General features: G+C 33.8%; 3 protein-coding genes and 1 pseudogene across 3 annotated transcripts; all 4 read right to left on the reverse strand.

Annotated features, from left to right (window-relative positions):
* Positions 1–747: 747 nt before the first annotated feature.
* On the reverse strand, positions 748–1922 carry LOC108852427 (auxin-responsive protein IAA30). The gene is made up of 3 exons (XM_057009479.1): positions 1450–1922; positions 1128–1224; positions 748–1011 (listed from the first exon to the last, which is right to left on the reverse strand). Exons 1-3 carry the CDS (start codon positions 1814–1816, stop codon positions 957–959), a joined length of 519 nt encoding a protein of 172 aa, XP_056865459.1. The 5' UTR covers positions 1817–1922; the 3' UTR covers positions 748–956.
* A 5047-nt stretch (positions 1923–6969) lies between these two features.
* Positions 6970–9823, reverse strand: LOC108849440 (pectin acetylesterase 6). The gene is made up of 12 exons (XM_018622994.2): positions 9447–9823; positions 9117–9329; positions 8965–9038; positions 8799–8885; positions 8585–8709; positions 8425–8485; positions 8253–8306; positions 8071–8148; positions 7894–7999; positions 7667–7812; positions 7480–7586; positions 6970–7282 (listed from the first exon to the last, which is right to left on the reverse strand). The coding sequence occupies exons 1-12, from the start codon at positions 9640–9642 to the stop codon at positions 7126–7128; spliced, it is 1404 nt and encodes a 467-aa protein (XP_018478496.1). The 5' UTR covers positions 9643–9823; the 3' UTR covers positions 6970–7125.
* Positions 9824–11888: 2065 nt separating this feature from the next.
* On the reverse strand, positions 11889–13638 carry LOC108849744 (peptidyl-prolyl cis-trans isomerase CYP20-3, chloroplastic). The gene is made up of 7 exons (XM_018623346.2): positions 13438–13638; positions 13112–13291; positions 12866–13025; positions 12696–12784; positions 12562–12616; positions 12397–12482; positions 11889–12302 (listed from the first exon to the last, which is right to left on the reverse strand). Exons 1-7 carry the CDS (start codon positions 13489–13491, stop codon positions 12147–12149), a joined length of 780 nt encoding a protein of 259 aa, XP_018478848.2. The 5' UTR covers positions 13492–13638; the 3' UTR covers positions 11889–12146.
* Positions 13639–13917: 279 nt separating this feature from the next.
* On the reverse strand, positions 13918–15837 carry LOC130511799 (uncharacterized; annotated as a pseudogene).
* Positions 15838–19412: the final 3575 nt, after the last annotated feature.

Here is a 19412-nt window from a genome sequence, read left to right on the forward strand (position 1 = left end):
TTAATTATATTATATGAATATCATAAATAAATACTTTGTACTCTAAATTCAAATATAATATTTTCTGTTTTACTTAACGATTAAAAGTAAAATAAAAAATAGGAATATCACAATATTAATAAAGATCTATATTAGAGCACAAATATTTTACCATTAAAACGTAAAAAAAATTATGCTTTATTTAATATGATGAAAATAAGAAAATAACTTTTAGACTTAGAACAAAGTAACAGATTGTTAAAATAAATTTCTTAAATATGAATATCATATTAATAAAATAAATTATGTATTATATTATAAAATTAACAAAATATGTATACTAATATATTTAAGTTAATCTATCTTTTGTTTAATCAGTTTGATCGGTTTATATACTGAATTTTATAAATATATTGTGATTCTTTAAATAACATCCATTTAATTATTCAGTATTACCAAATTCAAACTATTTTCTCTGTTTTTATTCAGTTTTGTTTTAATTGGTTCGGTTTTAATCGGATTGCTACCCCTAATTGTAGCTCATGTAGAGGTCTAGTATCACAAACTTTTAATTATAATGTTAAATCTTAAAATTGAAAGTTGTATTAAAATTCCTAATTGTAGCCCACGCAGATATCTTAGAAAAATTATCTATGTAGCAATCTTCAATTATTTAGTTAGTTTTTATGTGTGAGTTCAATTCATATACAATTTGTAGTTTTATTATATATAGGCTAGCTAGTAATTTTTCTGAAACTAAAAATCTAATAAACAACGAAACATAAAGATTCTTGAAAATGATCTGATTTTTTTCCATCGTTACAAGTTACAACCGAATAATACTAACATCAAGTAGCGAACTAGAAACACAATTTTGAATAAATCTCCGACAAACAAGTGATTTACATCATGACAAAACTTTCTTCCCTCACTGTATTGGTCAAATCCTAGATTCCGTCTTTGCTTTGCTTTTTATATCAGTAGTGATACGCTCTTGAGATCTTTAGTCTTCTCACGCTAGACAAGAACATCCTATAGAATAATCAATTAAACCCCATTAGACTTCTACATCATTATATGTAGTCATCAATCAAAATTGCAATGTGTTTAGTTAAAGATTAGTTATAATAAATAAGAAAAGTACTTACTCCCAAGGAACATCTCCAACCATTATCCAGTCACCTTCCTTGTCTGCGTACGTTAGCACATGACTCTTCTCACTACACATCTCTTCTTCTTCAGCCCCTGTTTCAATTTTCATCATTATTCTTATGTTATGGTTTACATACAAAGAGATTTATATAGATAGAAATGATCATGTTGTACGATATCATATTCTTTAGCAAAAAAAAAGCCAACAACAAAACGATATATGTATAATTATTTTGAGTTCGTTATATTCATATAAGATATTGGTGAATGGTGACATGCAAAGATATATAAATATATCTGAGTGAAGTAGATTCTTACATAGGATTGAGGCGTTGAACATGTAATCGAGAGTTGTGATCAAATCATGGTATCCATTAAGAGAATAGAGATCGATCTTTCTTCCAATAGGAACTCCTTCCATGTTCACCTTCACGTAGAAGTTTCCGAGACTATTACACTCGTTTTGATCTTCATCTTCCATGATCATTTCATGATCAGCCGCAACGACTCCATATCCATCATGGTTTTCTCCACCGTTGTAATACTGTCCGGACGATGATCCGAAGCTGAGTCCGAGCCTCAGGTCCGTGCTTAGGTTCTGAGTATTACTCGAGGAGACACCAAATGGGTTGCTTTTGCAGCTACTTTCTATCGACGAAGACGGTGAGCTTCTTCTTCTTCCCATTTTTTCTTACTACTCTCTTTCTCTATGATTTTTATGTAGAGATGTGATTGATGATTTGAACGCGTGTATATATATAGAGAGGAGGATTTTTATAATATAATATAATGTTCCAAGAAGAAGAATTGATATTGATATGGTCTTCTTAATATTTTGTTTCTGAATAAATAAAAACGGAGATGGTGGAATGATGAGACAGTGTTGTTAAAGATGTTGCTGATGTAGCAGACAAGTATACGTGTCAAGCAAACATTTGGTCAAAGTGTTGGTTTAGACTTTGTGCCCGGATTTTTTTGCTGGATGTGTTCTATTTGTATTGTTACAAGTTTGATACTCCAATCCTAGTACTCTTTGTTTAACAAAAATATACCCTTGTTTCCTTTTCCATGATAGAAAACCTCAAAATACATAGACTGGAATTTATATTATATATACACATATTACATATATTAGTGTTGGATTTTGGTTACCTAAGTGGAAAAGATCTAAGATGCATAGTTCTGTGCTAGGTTGCATGAAAACCCAAGTGAAAAACGAGATTGATGTTATTAATCTTTGATTTGTTGTTATGATTCTTATTTTTAGATAAGATACTTCCTTAATATAAAAGTATTGGATTTCTTTTATGTTGAAGTTTTCATACTACTTCAATATTTATTATTAGTTATTTCATTTTCATATACTTAACATAAAAATAGTTAAGTGTTGATTTATATTCTTATACAGATCAAACAAAATAAAATAATTGTACCGATCTCATTATTTCCAAAACATTTATATTCCTAAAGTTTTATATTCCTAATTGTACCGATCTCATTATTTCCAAAACATTTATAAATGTTAACATTTCCAAAACATTTTTATGTTAAGTATATGAAAATGAAGTATTTTATTTTGTTGATTTATATTTTTATGTTAATCAACACTTAACATATTATTTCCAAAACATTTATATTCCTAAAGTTTTAAACAATCACGTTTCAAATGTTTTGTTTCTGCGTATCAATTTTTTATTCCATCAATCTAAATTGTGCAATTCATTTAGCTTGATATCACATATTATTTGTATTATGAGAAATATATATTTCATCAAAAACAAACAAAAATGATTTTCTTACAGATTAATCATCTTTAAAATGAGATGAACTTAATGAAACACAAATGTGAGCAACACTTTAGCAGATTCAAAACAAAGATGAAATCGGAAGGACTAATACTCCACTTAAGAGATACATGTTCTAACCGGATAAGAACATTTTTTTTCTTGAAAATTTTTAAGATCATAGTTACTTAATTTTTCGTCCGTATAAATAAAGTTCAATGCATGAGATTATCGTGACGCGCATTGATGCATTAGTGGGTTCGACAACACCATTTCCAAACTATGGGTTTTTTATAACCGCAACAAACTTTTTAAAATAAAAATAATTTTTCTATTAGCATAAACTAATCTAAGTAGTTGTTTAATGATATATCAGCTGTTAAGCACGTCTCATTTACGTCATTAACACTCTGGTTATGCTTAATTTAATTATAAAATAGCCTAAGTGGACTACATCGTATCCTAGCCAGCATGGCATGAGTTTGAGCTTCACATTATTCTAATCCAAGTCACTTTGAGTTACACTTCTTTCTTCAATTTGTTTGATTACTACTTTATGTTAACATAAAGCAAATACTCAAGTCCCCAACCAAGAAACATACGCTATTTTCAGTATTATAATCACCCTTTTATCAGTAAAATTAAAGTGAATCAATCGATGCTCCTACAAATCTATAGCAAAAAGGTATAGCTTTTGTGCCTACAATCTATTCGTGCCATAAACCAAAAAACACATCAAATTAGTTCTTTATCTGATTCTAGGTGCTCTCCAGAAAATTGAATGTTCCTTGTTTTTATACGTTACATGTAACAGTTTTAAGTCTTTATCAACAAAAAAAGGTAACAATTTTAAGCAAAAAGAAAGAGAGATATCGGAAAGTTTTAAAATATAGTACTACTATATAAAGAAAGAGGAGAAAAGGGAGGCAAGCATGATGGATGGGTAATGAATGCGTAACCTTAAAGAGAGGAGCTAATGAAAGATGCTTCGCCTATGGATGGACTTAAGGAGACGTCACAATTCACCTCACGCACTTGAAAACATATTTTTGCAAGCACGAGAAAATGTTAGACGACACAATGCCCGTAGAAGACAACATTTTCACATTCCCCACGTCACATGCTTTTTTCCAGGTGTCTTCTCACTTTTGTCGCCTCCACTTCTACGAATTTTCTTTTATCACTCCTTAGTTTCTTCATGACCAATCAAGATGACTAGAGTCTCCTTGTTTCTTTTTTCCATTTTGTAATTGAAGATTTTATAATCGAAATTTATGGTATTCTCCAAATACCTTTCAGCATCAAATGGAAATTTATTTACGGTTTTGTTGATTGGAATAGACCCTATCTAGAATTTTAAATACTAATCTTTTCATTTAAAATGTCATCCTATCAAGGTGCAACCTTAATGAAAAAACTATCTATTAAATGATCATGACTCCAGAAAAAATATTCTAGCCGCCAGTGATAAGAAAAAAAAATAGAGATTTTTTGTTACTCTACGCCGGTCGCTTTTTAAACACCAACGCTGAAATTTCTTCTATAATAATCTTTTTTTTGTTCTTTAGTATTATGATTTTTTGGATATTTTTCATAAATTTTTGGGAATATCTTCGTTTTCTTCCGGTTTCTTTTAATCGGAAATATATTCGTTTTACTCTGTTTTTGTTGTAATGATTATTGCATATTATTTGATGGTTTCTAGAGTTAATTTTTCGGAAGGGATTTTTTTCGAAACAACTTTAACCAAAGAAAAAAATCTATCTTTATGTGGAAAAATTTTATCGTGTAAGCAACGTAAATGACTGCATCCCGTTATAATACGGGAAAGCACTTCGATTATTAAAAACCACGAATCAAAATCATTTTGATATTAATGTAGTGTCATCATTTAACCAAATTCAGTATGAATTTTATCATTAATTTTTCTTGTAATCGTGAATTGTCAGATCACATTTTCGATTAAATTAGATTATTTTCAAGAGCTTGTTCTGGCTTTCTTGATGCCATGTATCATATCAACTATTATGCTATTGTCTCTGATAGACAATATTGAATAAAAATACTTTTAACGGAAAAAATGATCATGACTCCACCCCTTCTCCTCTGTTGAATGTATCTCGCTTGGTTCAAAGTTTTTATATATATATATATATATAAAAATCCAATTATTGTCTTTTGGTTTGTTTGAAAAAAAACTATATCAAATATTGTCGTTGTCAATACCAGAACTAAGCATACTCATGTTAGTTAATAGTTAGTACAAATGGTCTGAACCTGAAAGTCTGAAACATTCAAACAATGTCTTTATCACATTAACCGACATTAACTGCGATGATACCGTTTCGTTTGAAGAAGCAATTAGATAAACAGAAGAAAAGGACAGAAAAGATTAGCTTAAACCAAAAGAAACTCTGTAACCATGTTATAAAGAGATAGGAGAAAAGAAGGGGAAAAGAAAAAGAACATATATGTTCCCCACCACCCCTACCATTACCATCATCATTCTTCTCCTTTTCTCTCTTTCTTTCTTCTTCAAACTTTTCTTTAAACCATTCTTTGTTTTGTGTGTGCTAAAATACACCATTCTTTGTCTCCTGAACCTTTTTATATCTATCTTTTACATTACACTCTCCTTTTTTCTAGATTACCAATATGCTGCATGAATTTGGTCAGTAATTTTCTTTGGTTCTGATACAACGTATGAATATTTCGAAAAAGAATTAAAAATAGAAAGAGTCATCAAAATGTCAAGATCATGTTGCACTTGATGTAATAGTATGGTTTTACCACAAATTTCTAGTTCAGGCTGCATTTGATGTAAAAATCTTTTTTGATGAATACCAATTTAACATTCATTCTCTATATATATATATATATATCAAGATCATATTTTAGCAAGTCTTTCTCTTTCCATGAAAAGGTGAAACAAAAAAACTCCCAAATTACAATCAAATTTAAGAAAATTAAATAATAGTTCTAAAATTAATCAAACAAGCAGAACTGAGATTATAGAGCAAAGGGAATATGCTCATGGCATAGAAACTCATTTCAAAAGGAGAATAGACTCTCAATTTCAAGGCACTCATAGTTTTCTAGCTTCAAGATTTAATGATACTGTCTTGTCCTTTTATAAATCATTAAGTTGTAAGAGAATTTTCAAACCTCTCTTTTTGAGAACCAAATAATATTTTTATACACTAGTAAATTAAGAATTCTTATAAATCATTAAGTTGTAAGAGAATTTTCAAACCTCTCTTTTTGAGAACCAAAAATTATTTTTATACACTAGTAAATTAAGAATTCGACTTTACTGCAATGTGTTTGCTTGTCAGTAGAATCATGGGGTAGCTTCACCTCAAGGATGATTAAATGTCTCGTCACTCTTTGTAACCTCTTGCTGCCCAACTCAGTTATGTGATTATATCAATAAACATATACTTAATCACTCTTAACAATCCGTCTGACGGTTTAAGATGCCTTTTTTGGTTAGTTGCAACCCCAAAAAGGTATATTCATTTCCCCTTAAAACCGAGTGAAAACATGTTTTCTTTAATCACAATTCAAAGTTCACAAAACAGAGGAAGATTTAGATTTGGTCACTAAAGTAGTCTAGGAGGGCAATCTTTTGAGGTATTAGTAATGCTCTTTTCATGTATCTTATTATATTTGAGTTTGTTGAAGCTTCTTGAAGCAAAGATACGGACTGTGCGCGTGCGTGCTAATACTGAGGTGTAATCTCCTGAGCTGAATATGTGTGCCTTTTCTAAAGAACAATTGATACTATATTTTATTTCAATTATTTTGATTTTAGCTTATGCACTAACCCCGTGCTTGATTCGGGCTTCTTTTTGTCTTTCTCACTTTTTTTTTTGCTCTTTATTAATTCCCAAATCTTAAAAACGTAACAAGACATGTGTTTAATGCGTCTATAAACTACAAGAATGGATCCATTAATCAATCATTATTGCTCTTCGTTTTTATTTGAAGCTTGTATCGCAAGTCACCTCCGCAGTGATCTAATATATTGTAGATTTACAAGTCCATAATAACATACAGTATAACCATGAGTTTTTATTTCTTGTTTTTTTTTTCTCTTAGTGATATATTCTGTTCTGCATACATAGATTTGATTACTAACTTAGATTCAACATTTGAATCAAAAGGTTATAAAAACTATGAGGTATGAAAGAATAAGGTCTCCCTATACCTACTGAACTAAGCATATGAGGATGAGCGTTGTCAACAATAGAGAGACCAAAGAGGCTCTGAAAAGAGTAAAACAAAATCTTGAAGAAGAAGAAGAAGAAGCTGAGATCTCTAGAGCTGTTTGATCAACACTCCAATCTACACCTGTTTGATGAACACTGCACAAAGAATATATACATACATATAGGATAAACAAAATCTTTGAAACAAAAGCTTATTCCAATCGAAAATGATGTCAACGTAAATATAAATTATGATACTGAATCAACAAATAAAATGGTTCTCTTATGAGAGTTACATGAATGTTACAGATGAAGTGTACGATAAATAAGTTTGAAAGAATAAATTGACTCACTCGAAAATCAGATTGTGACATGTTTTGTCACATGGGTAAGCACAGTCGATGGCTTTGACACTTTTGGCTCGGTCGAAGTACCAGTCACCTACAGTCTCTGCAACTCTCTGCTTAAAAAGACAATCATGAGCAGGAGTTTAATAACACTCTGTATGATTGAAGGGCTTTTTTTGAGGGGTGATGTTACCTTTCCGTTGAGTTGGGGAGAATCTTGGGCAAACCAAGTGTCCTGTCTTTCAGTTTGACAATGCGCGAAGCAAGAGTTTATGAAAAGACCGTTCTGGTCGGATGTGGAGAATGAATTTACGGCAAATAGCATTTGATTCCTGAATTCTATTTGATGTAAGAAAGAAAAAAGCTATTAGAAACCATCAATATGGTGCCGGCTTAGCATAGAGTAGGAGAGAGAGTGACCTTGGAAGAATTGGATCTGTGATGAGTTACATTGCGAGTGATCTGCTTTGCACGCCTTCCAGATGCCGCCTGGGTCAGCAGTTTTAGGAGCTAAGCTCTCTTGGATCTGTTAGAGAATGTTCAAGAATCAAACACTGTGTACAGAGCAATGCTCAAGATGAAAAACAAGATCATCACCTGCCACGAGTCATATGCTGTGTTGAGAAGAAACATTGGGGTTTTGATGTCTGAAACCAAGTTCTGGGGAAAGAAGCACTGAGGAAAAAAGAGAAAAAGGCACAAAAGATTCTCTCAAGGCCTTTGTCTACAAGTAATTTTGCTGATCAAACAGTGATATTAAAAAGGTAAAAGAGATGTACCGAGGTAGGATCTAAATGGTTTGTACAAGTGCTGGACAAGCCCTTCTGGAGGTTCTGTAAATTAACAGAAAAAGTATCAAAGTGAGCATATGGTATCGTTAAGTTCTATGCTATGCACTTTATTCATGCCTGTTTCAGAAAAAGAAAAACAAAAAGTGAATCTGAGATTTACCTGCACAGTAACAACACCTTGGAACATATTCCTGAGCGAGTGGCCCCCAGAGACATCCACTCTGCATTTTTTCCATCATAACATTTCAAAGTTTGGATTTTTTTCAATACTTGTCCTAAAACAGAAAATCAAAAAAAAAGAAAAAAAAAAAGAGATATACGCGTCTAGAAACATTCCAGCATCACTTAAGCACTTGACTTTAGTGGAACTAGGCAAGAGCTCTCTGAACTGATCACAGTGCAAGATGGAAGCTAATCCTCCGGCTGAGCATCCAGAAAGCAGAGCCTGTGATGAATACATTCACTTGCAAGTGATTAGATAACTAAGATGAAACTGAACATAAACCCTGATAGAGAAATGTAAAAAAAAAGGACCTGGTTTGCTTGCTGCATGCCTAAAGACCAGAACTCTTCCATAGCCGCTTGCCAAATCCGTTGCCCTCGGTAGAAAATTTGGGAACTCTAGAAAAACAAAGCCCATTTGCAACAAAACTTAAAAAGTTTCATAAATTATTGAACCAAGATACAAACTCTGACTAACCTCATCCTGACTATCCCCAGCGAAAGAGGCACCATCACAGTAACGCAACTTGATCCTATTCCAGTTAAAGAAGTCTGCAAAAGTCACTACTATTGAGTTGAGCAATTATAAAACTCCATGATGATAGATAGTTGAGAGTAATAATAACAAACCGGGATTGTCTTGAGGTTTATTGCTCAAGATGCCAGTAAAAGGCAAAGTCTTTTCCATGAAATTAGAGGAGCCACGACGACTTGTTTTGCGATACACACAGCTCCTATGGTTGTTACACCATCCCCCACCCTCAAGTTGGATAAGCCAATTGTTAGCACCAGAGCCGAAACCACGATCTAGATGATAACCAGGTAACGTCCCATCTAAGCACACTGCAACCACTCATCATCAATTTCAAATCCTAAATCAATAACAAGGATGAATCTGAGTCTACGAGACTCTCGAGCTAACAGTCAAAAATCAAACTCAGAGGGAGAGAGAGAGAGTACCAGCTCCTTTGGAGGCAGCTCTTTGAATCAAGGTGAGAGGCACCATGGTGACCTGCTCCTCAGCCGCCATCAGTTTCTTCTCCAGTATCGATATCGCTATCTCTGTATCTCCCTCGCTAGATCCGCTCCCAACCACCGACGCCACTGAGCATACAGCCACACCAATCCACAGTGACAACAACAGCATGCTCCTCATCTCCTTCGCCGAGCTTCTTCGGAGCTAAGCGAAATGCAGCTTCGGAGCGAGCGCGAAAACTTGGATTAAAAGGATTGATTTTCGATTTTTTTTTTGTGTTAGTCTAATCACACACAGTGACTCAGTGCATGAAGAGACACTACTATGACAAAAATTCAAAAATGATTTTATTGTTTTTGTGAAAGAGAAAAGAAAAGAAAAAGAGTCAAGCAGATGAAAGGTTTTATAGATTCTCTCACGCGCTTCCATTTTTGTAATCATTATGTTCCGTCACGTTCTTGTTATTGTTTTTTTTGTTTAATTTTTTAAATGTATTAAATCAAAAACTGCATTAAATTCTCTTATTTATTTCCGTATTTGCTTATTTATTAGGAATACTGGAATACTTTCATACGTTTGTTTGAATTTTTCTGTTTGCTTACAGATTTAACAGTTAACTTTTTCGATTTCATAATTCATACTGTAAAATCCTTTCGAAATTACTGTTAAATGTACGCGCATTTGTTTACAATAAAAAGTGTTTTTAAAAATATATTTCAAATGGACTTAAAATTAATAATAGCAGGAAATCTTTTTATCTCCTATATGTGATTCACAAATTTTTGTAAACAAATTTTAAAATATATTTCTAAGCAGTTAGCAAATTTGTTTCTTTCTAAGACATATAATTTGAACTTTTTGCCGGTGTGCATTTGTTTAGATACTAATCCCTGATTTCTTACTATTAATATAACGACAGGCGCATGTTCTTATCGTCAAATGTTCCTCCTCTTTTGGTGTGTAATCTTATGGATTTCTACTATTAATCTTAATGAATGTAATAAATGTTAAAATATGCTTACGTGTTCCTCCTCTTTTGGCGCATGTTAAGATCATCTTTAACAATCTTTTCCTTCATTTTCTTTGGTGATTAAACTGACACATCATTTTGCAACTTTTTGAGTCAACAAATATATTACTATAACAATATTATCAAAGGCAAAAAAAAAATATTATCAAAGGATTGACTAGTACAATTATAATCAAGGTCTACTTTAACTTTATTTTAGAATTCACATATAAAATTAAGAAATAAAATGTATAGAGGTGTTCAAATAAATCATGTAAACCAGACTAGCTATGCTTGGCTAAAGCAAAAACTAAAGTCTCCGTTAGCAATCCACCTTTAGTTGATGATTATTATTTTTGTAAGAAAATACTACATTTATTTAACTACTTTATTATGTAAAAAATGTCATGCTAACATTTTTTTTTCTTGTTACTCAAAAAATAATTTAAAATTCAAATATAAATTATATTTATTTTCATCTTAAAATAATTACAAATGCATTAATCTTATAAATAATTTTATTTATCTCAAATATAACTAATTAAACCCGTGTAATTAATAAAAACTTAAATATACGTTACAATCACTTTTTAATCTAAGTGAAAATATCAAATTGACTCTTATTTAAAAAAACGAAAGAACAGTACTTACAATATAACTGAATATCATGTTTAAATCGTGAGTAATACTCTCTCTCTCTCTGTTTTATAATTAATCACTTTTTATTAATTATATATATTTAACTAATAGTATTTAAAATAAATGAAATTATTTATAAACCAATTCATTTTTAATTAATATTAAACTGAAATTTGCATTATAATTCTAAATTAATATTTTTTGTAACAAAAAAATGTTTAAGTGAAATTTAATATGAAATAGAGAGAATAACAAATCATAATATATAAAACAGAGAGAGAGAGAGAGAGTATTGGATTTATGAAACTCAAGTTCTTTTTTTGTAAATAGGGACAAGTTCTTTTTTTTTTCTCTGATAATTGGTTTTTGTGACAAGTTAATTTAGATAAAATAGTTTCTTTAACATAAAACAGCCTTCTTAATACTCGATCTTGCACGTCTTCCTTTTGCTTATTCTAACTCAACTCAAACCTTATCTTGCTGGTTACTTACTCAACCCGATCAATTGATATCCATTCCTATGTGTGTGTTTCAAAAAACCAAAGTGTTTCAGCAAAAAAAAAAATACATCTGAATACCCGAACGAAACCGAATCCGAAGCCTGCACAGAAGAATCTATCATAGTTTCAGATACTAAAACCCAAAGCCTCTACGTCGTATCTTTCATCTTTTCAGATGTTCTTCGATGACAGTGTTCGTAACATCGCTAGTGCTAAAGCAACGGGCCTCAAAAACGTTTTTTCGTGGGTAACTCGACGCTAGTTCCAGGTGCAGACTATGCACTAAACAGCATTCGTAACATAAAGGAAGCAATACCAAACATTTGGAAAGACAATAAAGATGATAAGCTCGAGCCCATTGTTCAGAATCCACGGTTGCAACCATGGTTCAAGCCTAAAGAGAAACTCTAGTAAGAGAGAACCTTATTGTACTTCTTAACGCATGCATCCATAGTGAAGAAACAAAAGAACATAACTTCAAAATCTTTGGCTTCTCATGGGAAAAAAAACAGAACTAAGATCCGACACAACGTTAATCAAGCTTCCATTGGGAGCTCTCCACATGCATAGATTCTGCAAGGTTTCTTGGGAACATCCATGGCACGCGTCTCCTGAGACTCAAGTCTCCTCACAATGTTCATACCTTCAATGACTTGTCCAAACACAACATGCATCCCATCTAACCATGAAGTCTACACAAGACAAAAAAAAAACAGAACCTTGTGAATATAAAAAGATGTATAAGGTTTAGTAGAATGATATGAAGAGTTGGTGACTCTATAAAACCTTGGCGGTGCAAATGAAAAACTGGCTTCCATTGGTATTAGGACCAGCGTTAGCCATGCTCAAGATTCCAGGTCCAGTATGCTTCACTAAGAATTAAGACACAAACCAAGTCAATACTATGTTCAAAGAAAACAAGAATGTTCCTTTGTTAGTAGTAACACTCACAGGTGAAGTTTTCATCTTCAAACTTGGCACCGTAGATACTAATACCACCAGTACCCTATGAAACCATATACAGTGTTAGAAACAATCATTACATATGTCTCATAACACTAACAATATTATCTGAAAAACCATACATTTCCCTCAGTGAAATCACCTCCTTGGATCATGAAGTCCTTAATGATACGGTGAAAGGAAGAACCTTTGTACCCATACTTCTTCTCACCTAAAAGAAATCAAACTCCTAGCTTAAGCCAATGATTCTGTTTTAGCTACAAACTTTAAAGATAAAAGACAGAGATCTTACCAGTACACAAGGCACGGAAGTTGTCGACGGTTCTAGGGACAACATCACCAAACAGACCCATCACAATCCTTCCAGCGACTTCACCACCAATCTCAATATCAAAGTAAACCTTTTTCGTCACTTTAGCCTGAGGAGGTGCTAGCACTTCTTCTTCCTCCTCCTAGTATATCAACAATAATCCATAAGCAACAGAACATAACTATTGATTGATTATATATAACAAAGTTAGTTTTTTTTTAATCTTACAGCGGCCATTGATTTGACACAAGCTGTTCTCTGGAGCTTGTAAGCTCCTGACAATTGCTTAAGAGGGAAGCTTGTTGCGTAGTGTAGTCTTGAAGAAAGTGAGAAACCAGAGGAACGAGCTCCGAAGCAAAGTGATTGAGGTGTTCGATGTGCGGAGACTAGCTGCGACTTCACACCAATCTAAAGAAAAAACCAAGCAGAGGACTTTAAGACATGACAGTGTATCTTGCTGATAAAGACTTAAACCCAGTAGACCTAAAGCTTAGTTCTCGCGACGAAAGTTGAGAAAACAAATCTGTAAAAATGTAGGGTTGAGAGTCTCGAACCTGAGAGATGGTGCGAGAAGTGTGAACCATTTGCAATGGAGACGAAGAAGCCATTGATTGATTGATACTGTAAGAGTCAAAGTTAAGAAGACGATGACGACTATCCTGTGTTGATTGTCTTTGCTTCAGACAAGAGTGTCTACTTCCAGATAAGAAAAAAAAGAAGAAACCGCCTCTCGAGCTTGTTTTTTAAGGGTAAAGCGACTGGTGGTTTGGTGATATCCTTAACATCTCACGTTAACTTACGCCGCTATGAGTAAAACAACTGGGCCTATTTAAATTAAACCTACTAGGCCCAGCCCAATAAGATCACAGACTGAACGGATATTGATTCCTGTCAGGTCTGTGTGAGACCAATGCCCAAATGTTACTAGTTTAGTTTGACTAATACGAAGATTAAGATCCCATTAATTACTACACTTTGATCCTCGAAGACAATGCAAGACATTAATCAACACATAAACAATTCACTACAAGGAATGTTAAAGTAGATTATTTTATTAAGCATCTAATAAAGTTCCATTAGAGGACGATCCAACATTTCTAACAACCAAGAAAAAAAATACTAGTCTACTTTATTTTTCTCCTGAATGTGGTCACTTATTAGAGTAGAGGTCCTACTAGCCACTGGAACCAAGTATATCATTGGGCACTATAAGCAGCATCATTGGCCTTGGTGGTGGTGATGGTGGATCTGGAAGCACTGAAATGAACCTGTAATTCTTCTTGGTAGTCAAAACATCAACAACATCGAGAAAGTCTCGTGAGACGTCACTCATCACTAGCATCAGCGTCGATGGCTCAGGATGGATGCTCCGCTGCCCAAGCCACAATGTCCTCCAACATTTTGGTGTGTCTCGCATTCTTCTCTCCTATAATAAACAGAGATCAAGATTCAGAACGTAAATAGATAAAAATGAAAAAACAAATTTAATAAAGCCAAGTAATTAATTACCTGCGGGAAAATGATTGAGCTTGATGTCGGTTGATTGGAAGTCAAGACCGGTCAAATCACCATATGCGTGAAATGTGGCTGGACCACGATGACCACCACCGACAAGGGCTTTTCTCATGTTCTTCAAAACCTGAGCAGCTCTGGATGCATTAGTGATCTCGCATTCATCCTTGTCCCAGAACAGACCTGTCTCAGCCGCTGAGAAAAAAACACACACACACAAACAGTTACTAAACAGATACGCAACAACCTTCAGATCGATTCAGTTAGGATCTATTACATGAAATTCCAAAACTTGTCTAAGCAACATAAACCATCCATTCACAGATCTATCTATTACATGAAGTTCCAAAAAAAAGCTAAAGCATGATGTCTATTCGAGAACTAACAACATATCTAACGGCCAGAGAGAGAGGGAGTAAAGGAGAGATCTTACTGGCGTAAAGGCCGGGGAAGTCATTGACGGGAGAATCAGACATTGTGTTTAACGAATTCATCTAGACACTGTTGATAATTTTTTTTTAAGGGTTGCGGTTGAGTTGACTGACGATGAAATGTTGGGCATTTTATAGCATTCCCGAACGAGAGAAAGTTTAGGGTTTTACGTCTCCAGAAAACCCCCTTGCGATACCAAACTTCGATTCTACCCCTTGAGAGGGACATCAGGCACTCAAATTACCGAGGGTGATTCAGTAACTTGGTGTATCAGTCGATTGATCAACACTTGCACGTCTTTTCAGTGGGACTAAAGTCGAAACAGTCAGCTGATCCGAAGACAATAATTTGGGCCATTTCTACGTGATGAGAATCAGACCTAGCGAATGGACCTTGTTTCTTCGTAAATGGGCCTATAAATACGTTCCAATTAGAAATATATATCAAAATAGATATATTCCGTGAGGATTATATTTTTTGTTAAAAAAAGTCGAACGAATATCAAGTTGATCGGTGAAATCCTGAATTTATATTTTTGAATAAATTCTCTAAATGAAACTTCGAATCCTATTAAATTTTTAAATCCTGGATTTAGACCAAAAACCTATTAAATCCGAAGGAAAATAAAGAAATTATAAACCAGAAATGAGCCAAAATCAGTATCAAAGTTCCATCGGTTAATATCTTACGGTAAACGAAAAGAAGCAAAAGAGTATTGACAGAGCAGTTCGTGTACCTTACTTTGAACAGAGACAAGAGGATAGATCCAGCTGAGACAAGACTAGTAAACGAGAAAACGGCTGTGTTCTGAGACACTGAAACTTGTCAAAAAAACTTGTTGATATCTGACAATTCTCAGTATCTAAAAGACAGTCGTTTTACCCTTACGAGGCTTAGCCATCTTCGTGTTAAAGAAATGCAGCGAACATGATATGGGATCTGGTATGGGGTTAGGAGAGGATAGAAGAGAGACGAGAAAGAAGGTTATGAAAAGATATGCGGCTAATAGAGAACAAGATCTACTTTGACCTAATAATACTATTGATTTGTAATTATCATCTAAAGCTAATTTACTTAACTTAATTAAAACATAGTTAGTAAGCCCAAAAATAGCCCAATATAGTTTAGTGACGACGAAAAATGAATGCACTTTTAGTGGGTCTCCCGTATAACTGCCATTTATGGTAAGCCCATATTTCAGGTAACCCCTTTTTTTTGTATGCACTGGCAGAGTCGTTATAAGTGTCACTGAAGTAAACATGAGTTGTACTTGTTGATTACACAATTAGGATAATTTTACAAATCCTACAAGTAAAACCTTTCTATATTGATATCGATATCTTAAATTTTATATGTAATCTGGTATACAAATCAGCAAACCGTGATTGTGACTAAACAACGTGACGCTTGCAGGCTTATTGTCGGCTGGATCGGTGGGCGGGCCAGCTGTACCACCACGTAATTCAAACAACATGGTTACACGCAACCTCAAATATTATAAAATTAGGGTTTCAATCATTTCGATGGAATTCACATGATGGCGTCGTTCTCTTCGTTCTCAGTGAGAATTGCCTTACTTTTTCTGGTTTTCTGCTTGATCGGCTTGCAAGCTGCGGATGATCTCCGTCAACAAACCCGCGGAGACGTTTGCAGCGGGGTTTCGGATCCGGGTGGGTGCCCAATAAACTGTTTCCGGGCGGATCCGGTTTGCGGAGCCGATGGAGTCACGTACTCATGTGGTTGTCTCGACGCAGCGTGTCATGGAGTTCGTGTAGTGAAAAGAGGAGCTTGCAGCGGCAGTTAATGCTGGAAGTGATTCATAAAAAAAAGAGAGATGTATCAATGCTCTGTAAATCACTTGTTGAATGGTTTCTTTTTTTTTCTCTGTGTCTGTATGTTCATACGTTGTGTTTGTATGTGTGTTGTTCTTTGTGTTTGTATGTTCAAATTTGAGATGCTTTGTCTTAATGGATATGCCTTTTTTGTTACTGTTTTGCTTTGTGGGCTATATACATCTTGTCTTGCCTTTCATTAGAGTTCCTTTGAAGCATGGATCTTTGGGTTGTCCTCAACAAACCCTCTGTCACAATGTCAATACTTGATGGATCAGACGTTGATAGTAGCAGTAATAATGCCGTTTTATATAATCTGGTTTACAATCCGATTTAACACAAAGAATTCGAGAAAACTTATGTTCAAAAAAAAAAAAAATTCGAGAAAACCGAAAACCGAAACTTAAAATTACATTAAGAAAACGACATTACATCTCTCCTCTATATTCACTTGCGTTTCAATTAGTTTAGCTCTGCATAATTACCCTCAACAAATTCAAATATTGTTATATTTATATAACGATCATTGAGTCATAAAGATATAGCAGTTGTAAACTAGAGTTTTCAAATCTCAGGATCGCAGTTTCAAAAAAAAAAAAAATCTCAGATCTATATATTTACTTGCTTTTTTGTACAGTGCATCATCAAATCATGGACACGAGATGATATGAGTTCTTCTTTGTCTTGTTATTTCTCAATGTGATTGTCTTGTTCTTGGAGTCCGATTTCATCCAGCACCAGACCCGGTCCGAGATACTAAACCAAAAGCAACAAAGCTCAAAACTCAATTGTGAACAAGGCCCAGTAAAAGAAAACCCAAATACATTGATCAGAAAACCCAAATACATTGATCAGAGTAACATGTTGTCTGAGTCAGAGGGTTTTGCACTATCCATAGGCTAAACCTATAGACATGATCTTTGTCAACAAATGTTTTCAAATCCGACACATATCTGTGGTGGTGGTTGAACTTGTAAACTCGATGATCTACCATATAAATCTATTCAAAATTAAGTAAAAATCTGTTAAAACATTGCTTTTTACAAAGCAAACACTGGAAAGAAAGCTATATAACTGTATACATAAAGTTGTGTAAAACTAAACGTTTAGAACATTTCTAACTCATTTCTATAATAGAGATTTCTGAAATAGAGATGGAGTTTTACTTCAATGTGTTTCTTTATTATAGAAGAACACATTACAACAAAAATCTTATCTCTTTTTTTTTTCTTTTTTTTTAGAGTCTCTCTTATAGAGATGTGTTGAAAAGGTCTTAGCACTATCACCATTTGATCTCTTACACATATTTTCAGGATAAGAAAATTGATCATAAAATAAGAAAGGAAGAAACGCTTTCAAATGAGAACATTTCAAATGTTTTTGAAAGATTGTTTTACACATGCATCATAATTAGTAATTCAATTTAAATAAACAAATAATAATCATAAAATTAAAATATTAATAATTGAGAGATTCACATATGTTCTAGCTAATAATGCATGATGCTCTTATGAAAGGCCAAAGAGTCCAATACCATTTAACTACTATGATGTTTGACCTCTGTGAACTCATTTTGGCACTTCTGATTACTTGTAAAATAGAATTTAATTAACCTTTGTTCTAATCACTGAAATAAATGTCGAACTTGCATAACCGAACCTGTACGCAATTTCCATTTTTTCCAGCATGGAGTCAAAATAAATTGATGAACCGATAAACCAGCAAACCGAGATTGTGACTAGAGAGAGTGACGTTTGCTTGTTTAGGCTACATAAAAAGCTAGCGTGTAGTTTTCGTTGTCGGCTTGGATCGTTACTGACGGGTTCCTCCCTTGATTGTCAAAAAGGATGGGCGGGCCAGCTGTACCACCACTAAATTCAAACAACAAGGTTACACGCAATCTCTCAGAAAAATCTCCTTAAATTAGGGTTTGAGTCACTCGATGAAATTCACATGATGGCGTCGTCCTCCTCGTTCTCAGTGAGAATTGCCTTACTTCTTCTGATATTCTGCTTGATCGGCTTACGAGCTGCGAATGGTCAAACTGGCGACGACATCTGCGGTGGGGTTCCGGATCCATTTGCGTGCCCAGTAAACTGTTTCCAGGAGGATCTGGTTTGCGGAGCCAATGGTGTTACGTACTCGTGCGGTTGTGAGGACGCAGCGTGCAATGGAGCTCGTGTGGTAAAAAGAGGAGCTTGCGACGCAGGTAACGCTGGAAGTGATTCTGTACGTGGATAAGCCTTGTTATTGATTCATATCGTTTGGCTCTTCTTGCTCGGACTCTCTCTTCTCGTTGGTGCTTTCTGATCTCAAGACTTGTGTTTGAGATGTATCATGCTCTGTATATCGAAGGTTGAATGTTTTTTTTTTCCTTTTGTGTCTGTATGTTCTTATTAGTTGAGTTGCTGTCTCAACTCAGAATACACGTGTTGTGTTTTGTAATTTAATAATAAATAAAGTTTACAACCTGTTTACTAAATAATAAAACATAATTATATAGTTCTACCTTTGTTGTTTACTAAATATAAAACAGAATTATATAAAAAAATATTAAGGATCATCATACAATTCACATAAGTATCTTGAACATCATAAGTTTTTCAAGCCTTTGTTGATTTCTTGATTATAGCATATTTGCTAGTTTTAAATGTTTATTATTTTCTATTCTATTTGTCGAAAAATCAAATGAAATTAGTTTGAGAGCGCTATCATAATAATGATTTGAATGTAAATTTTCTGTCATGAAACCA

The sequence above is a fragment of the Raphanus sativus genome, chromosome 4 (genome assembly GCF_000801105.2).
Source record: "Raphanus sativus cultivar WK10039 chromosome 4, ASM80110v3, whole genome shotgun sequence".
Lineage (NCBI taxonomy): Eukaryota > Viridiplantae > Streptophyta > Magnoliopsida > Brassicales > Brassicaceae > Raphanus > Raphanus sativus.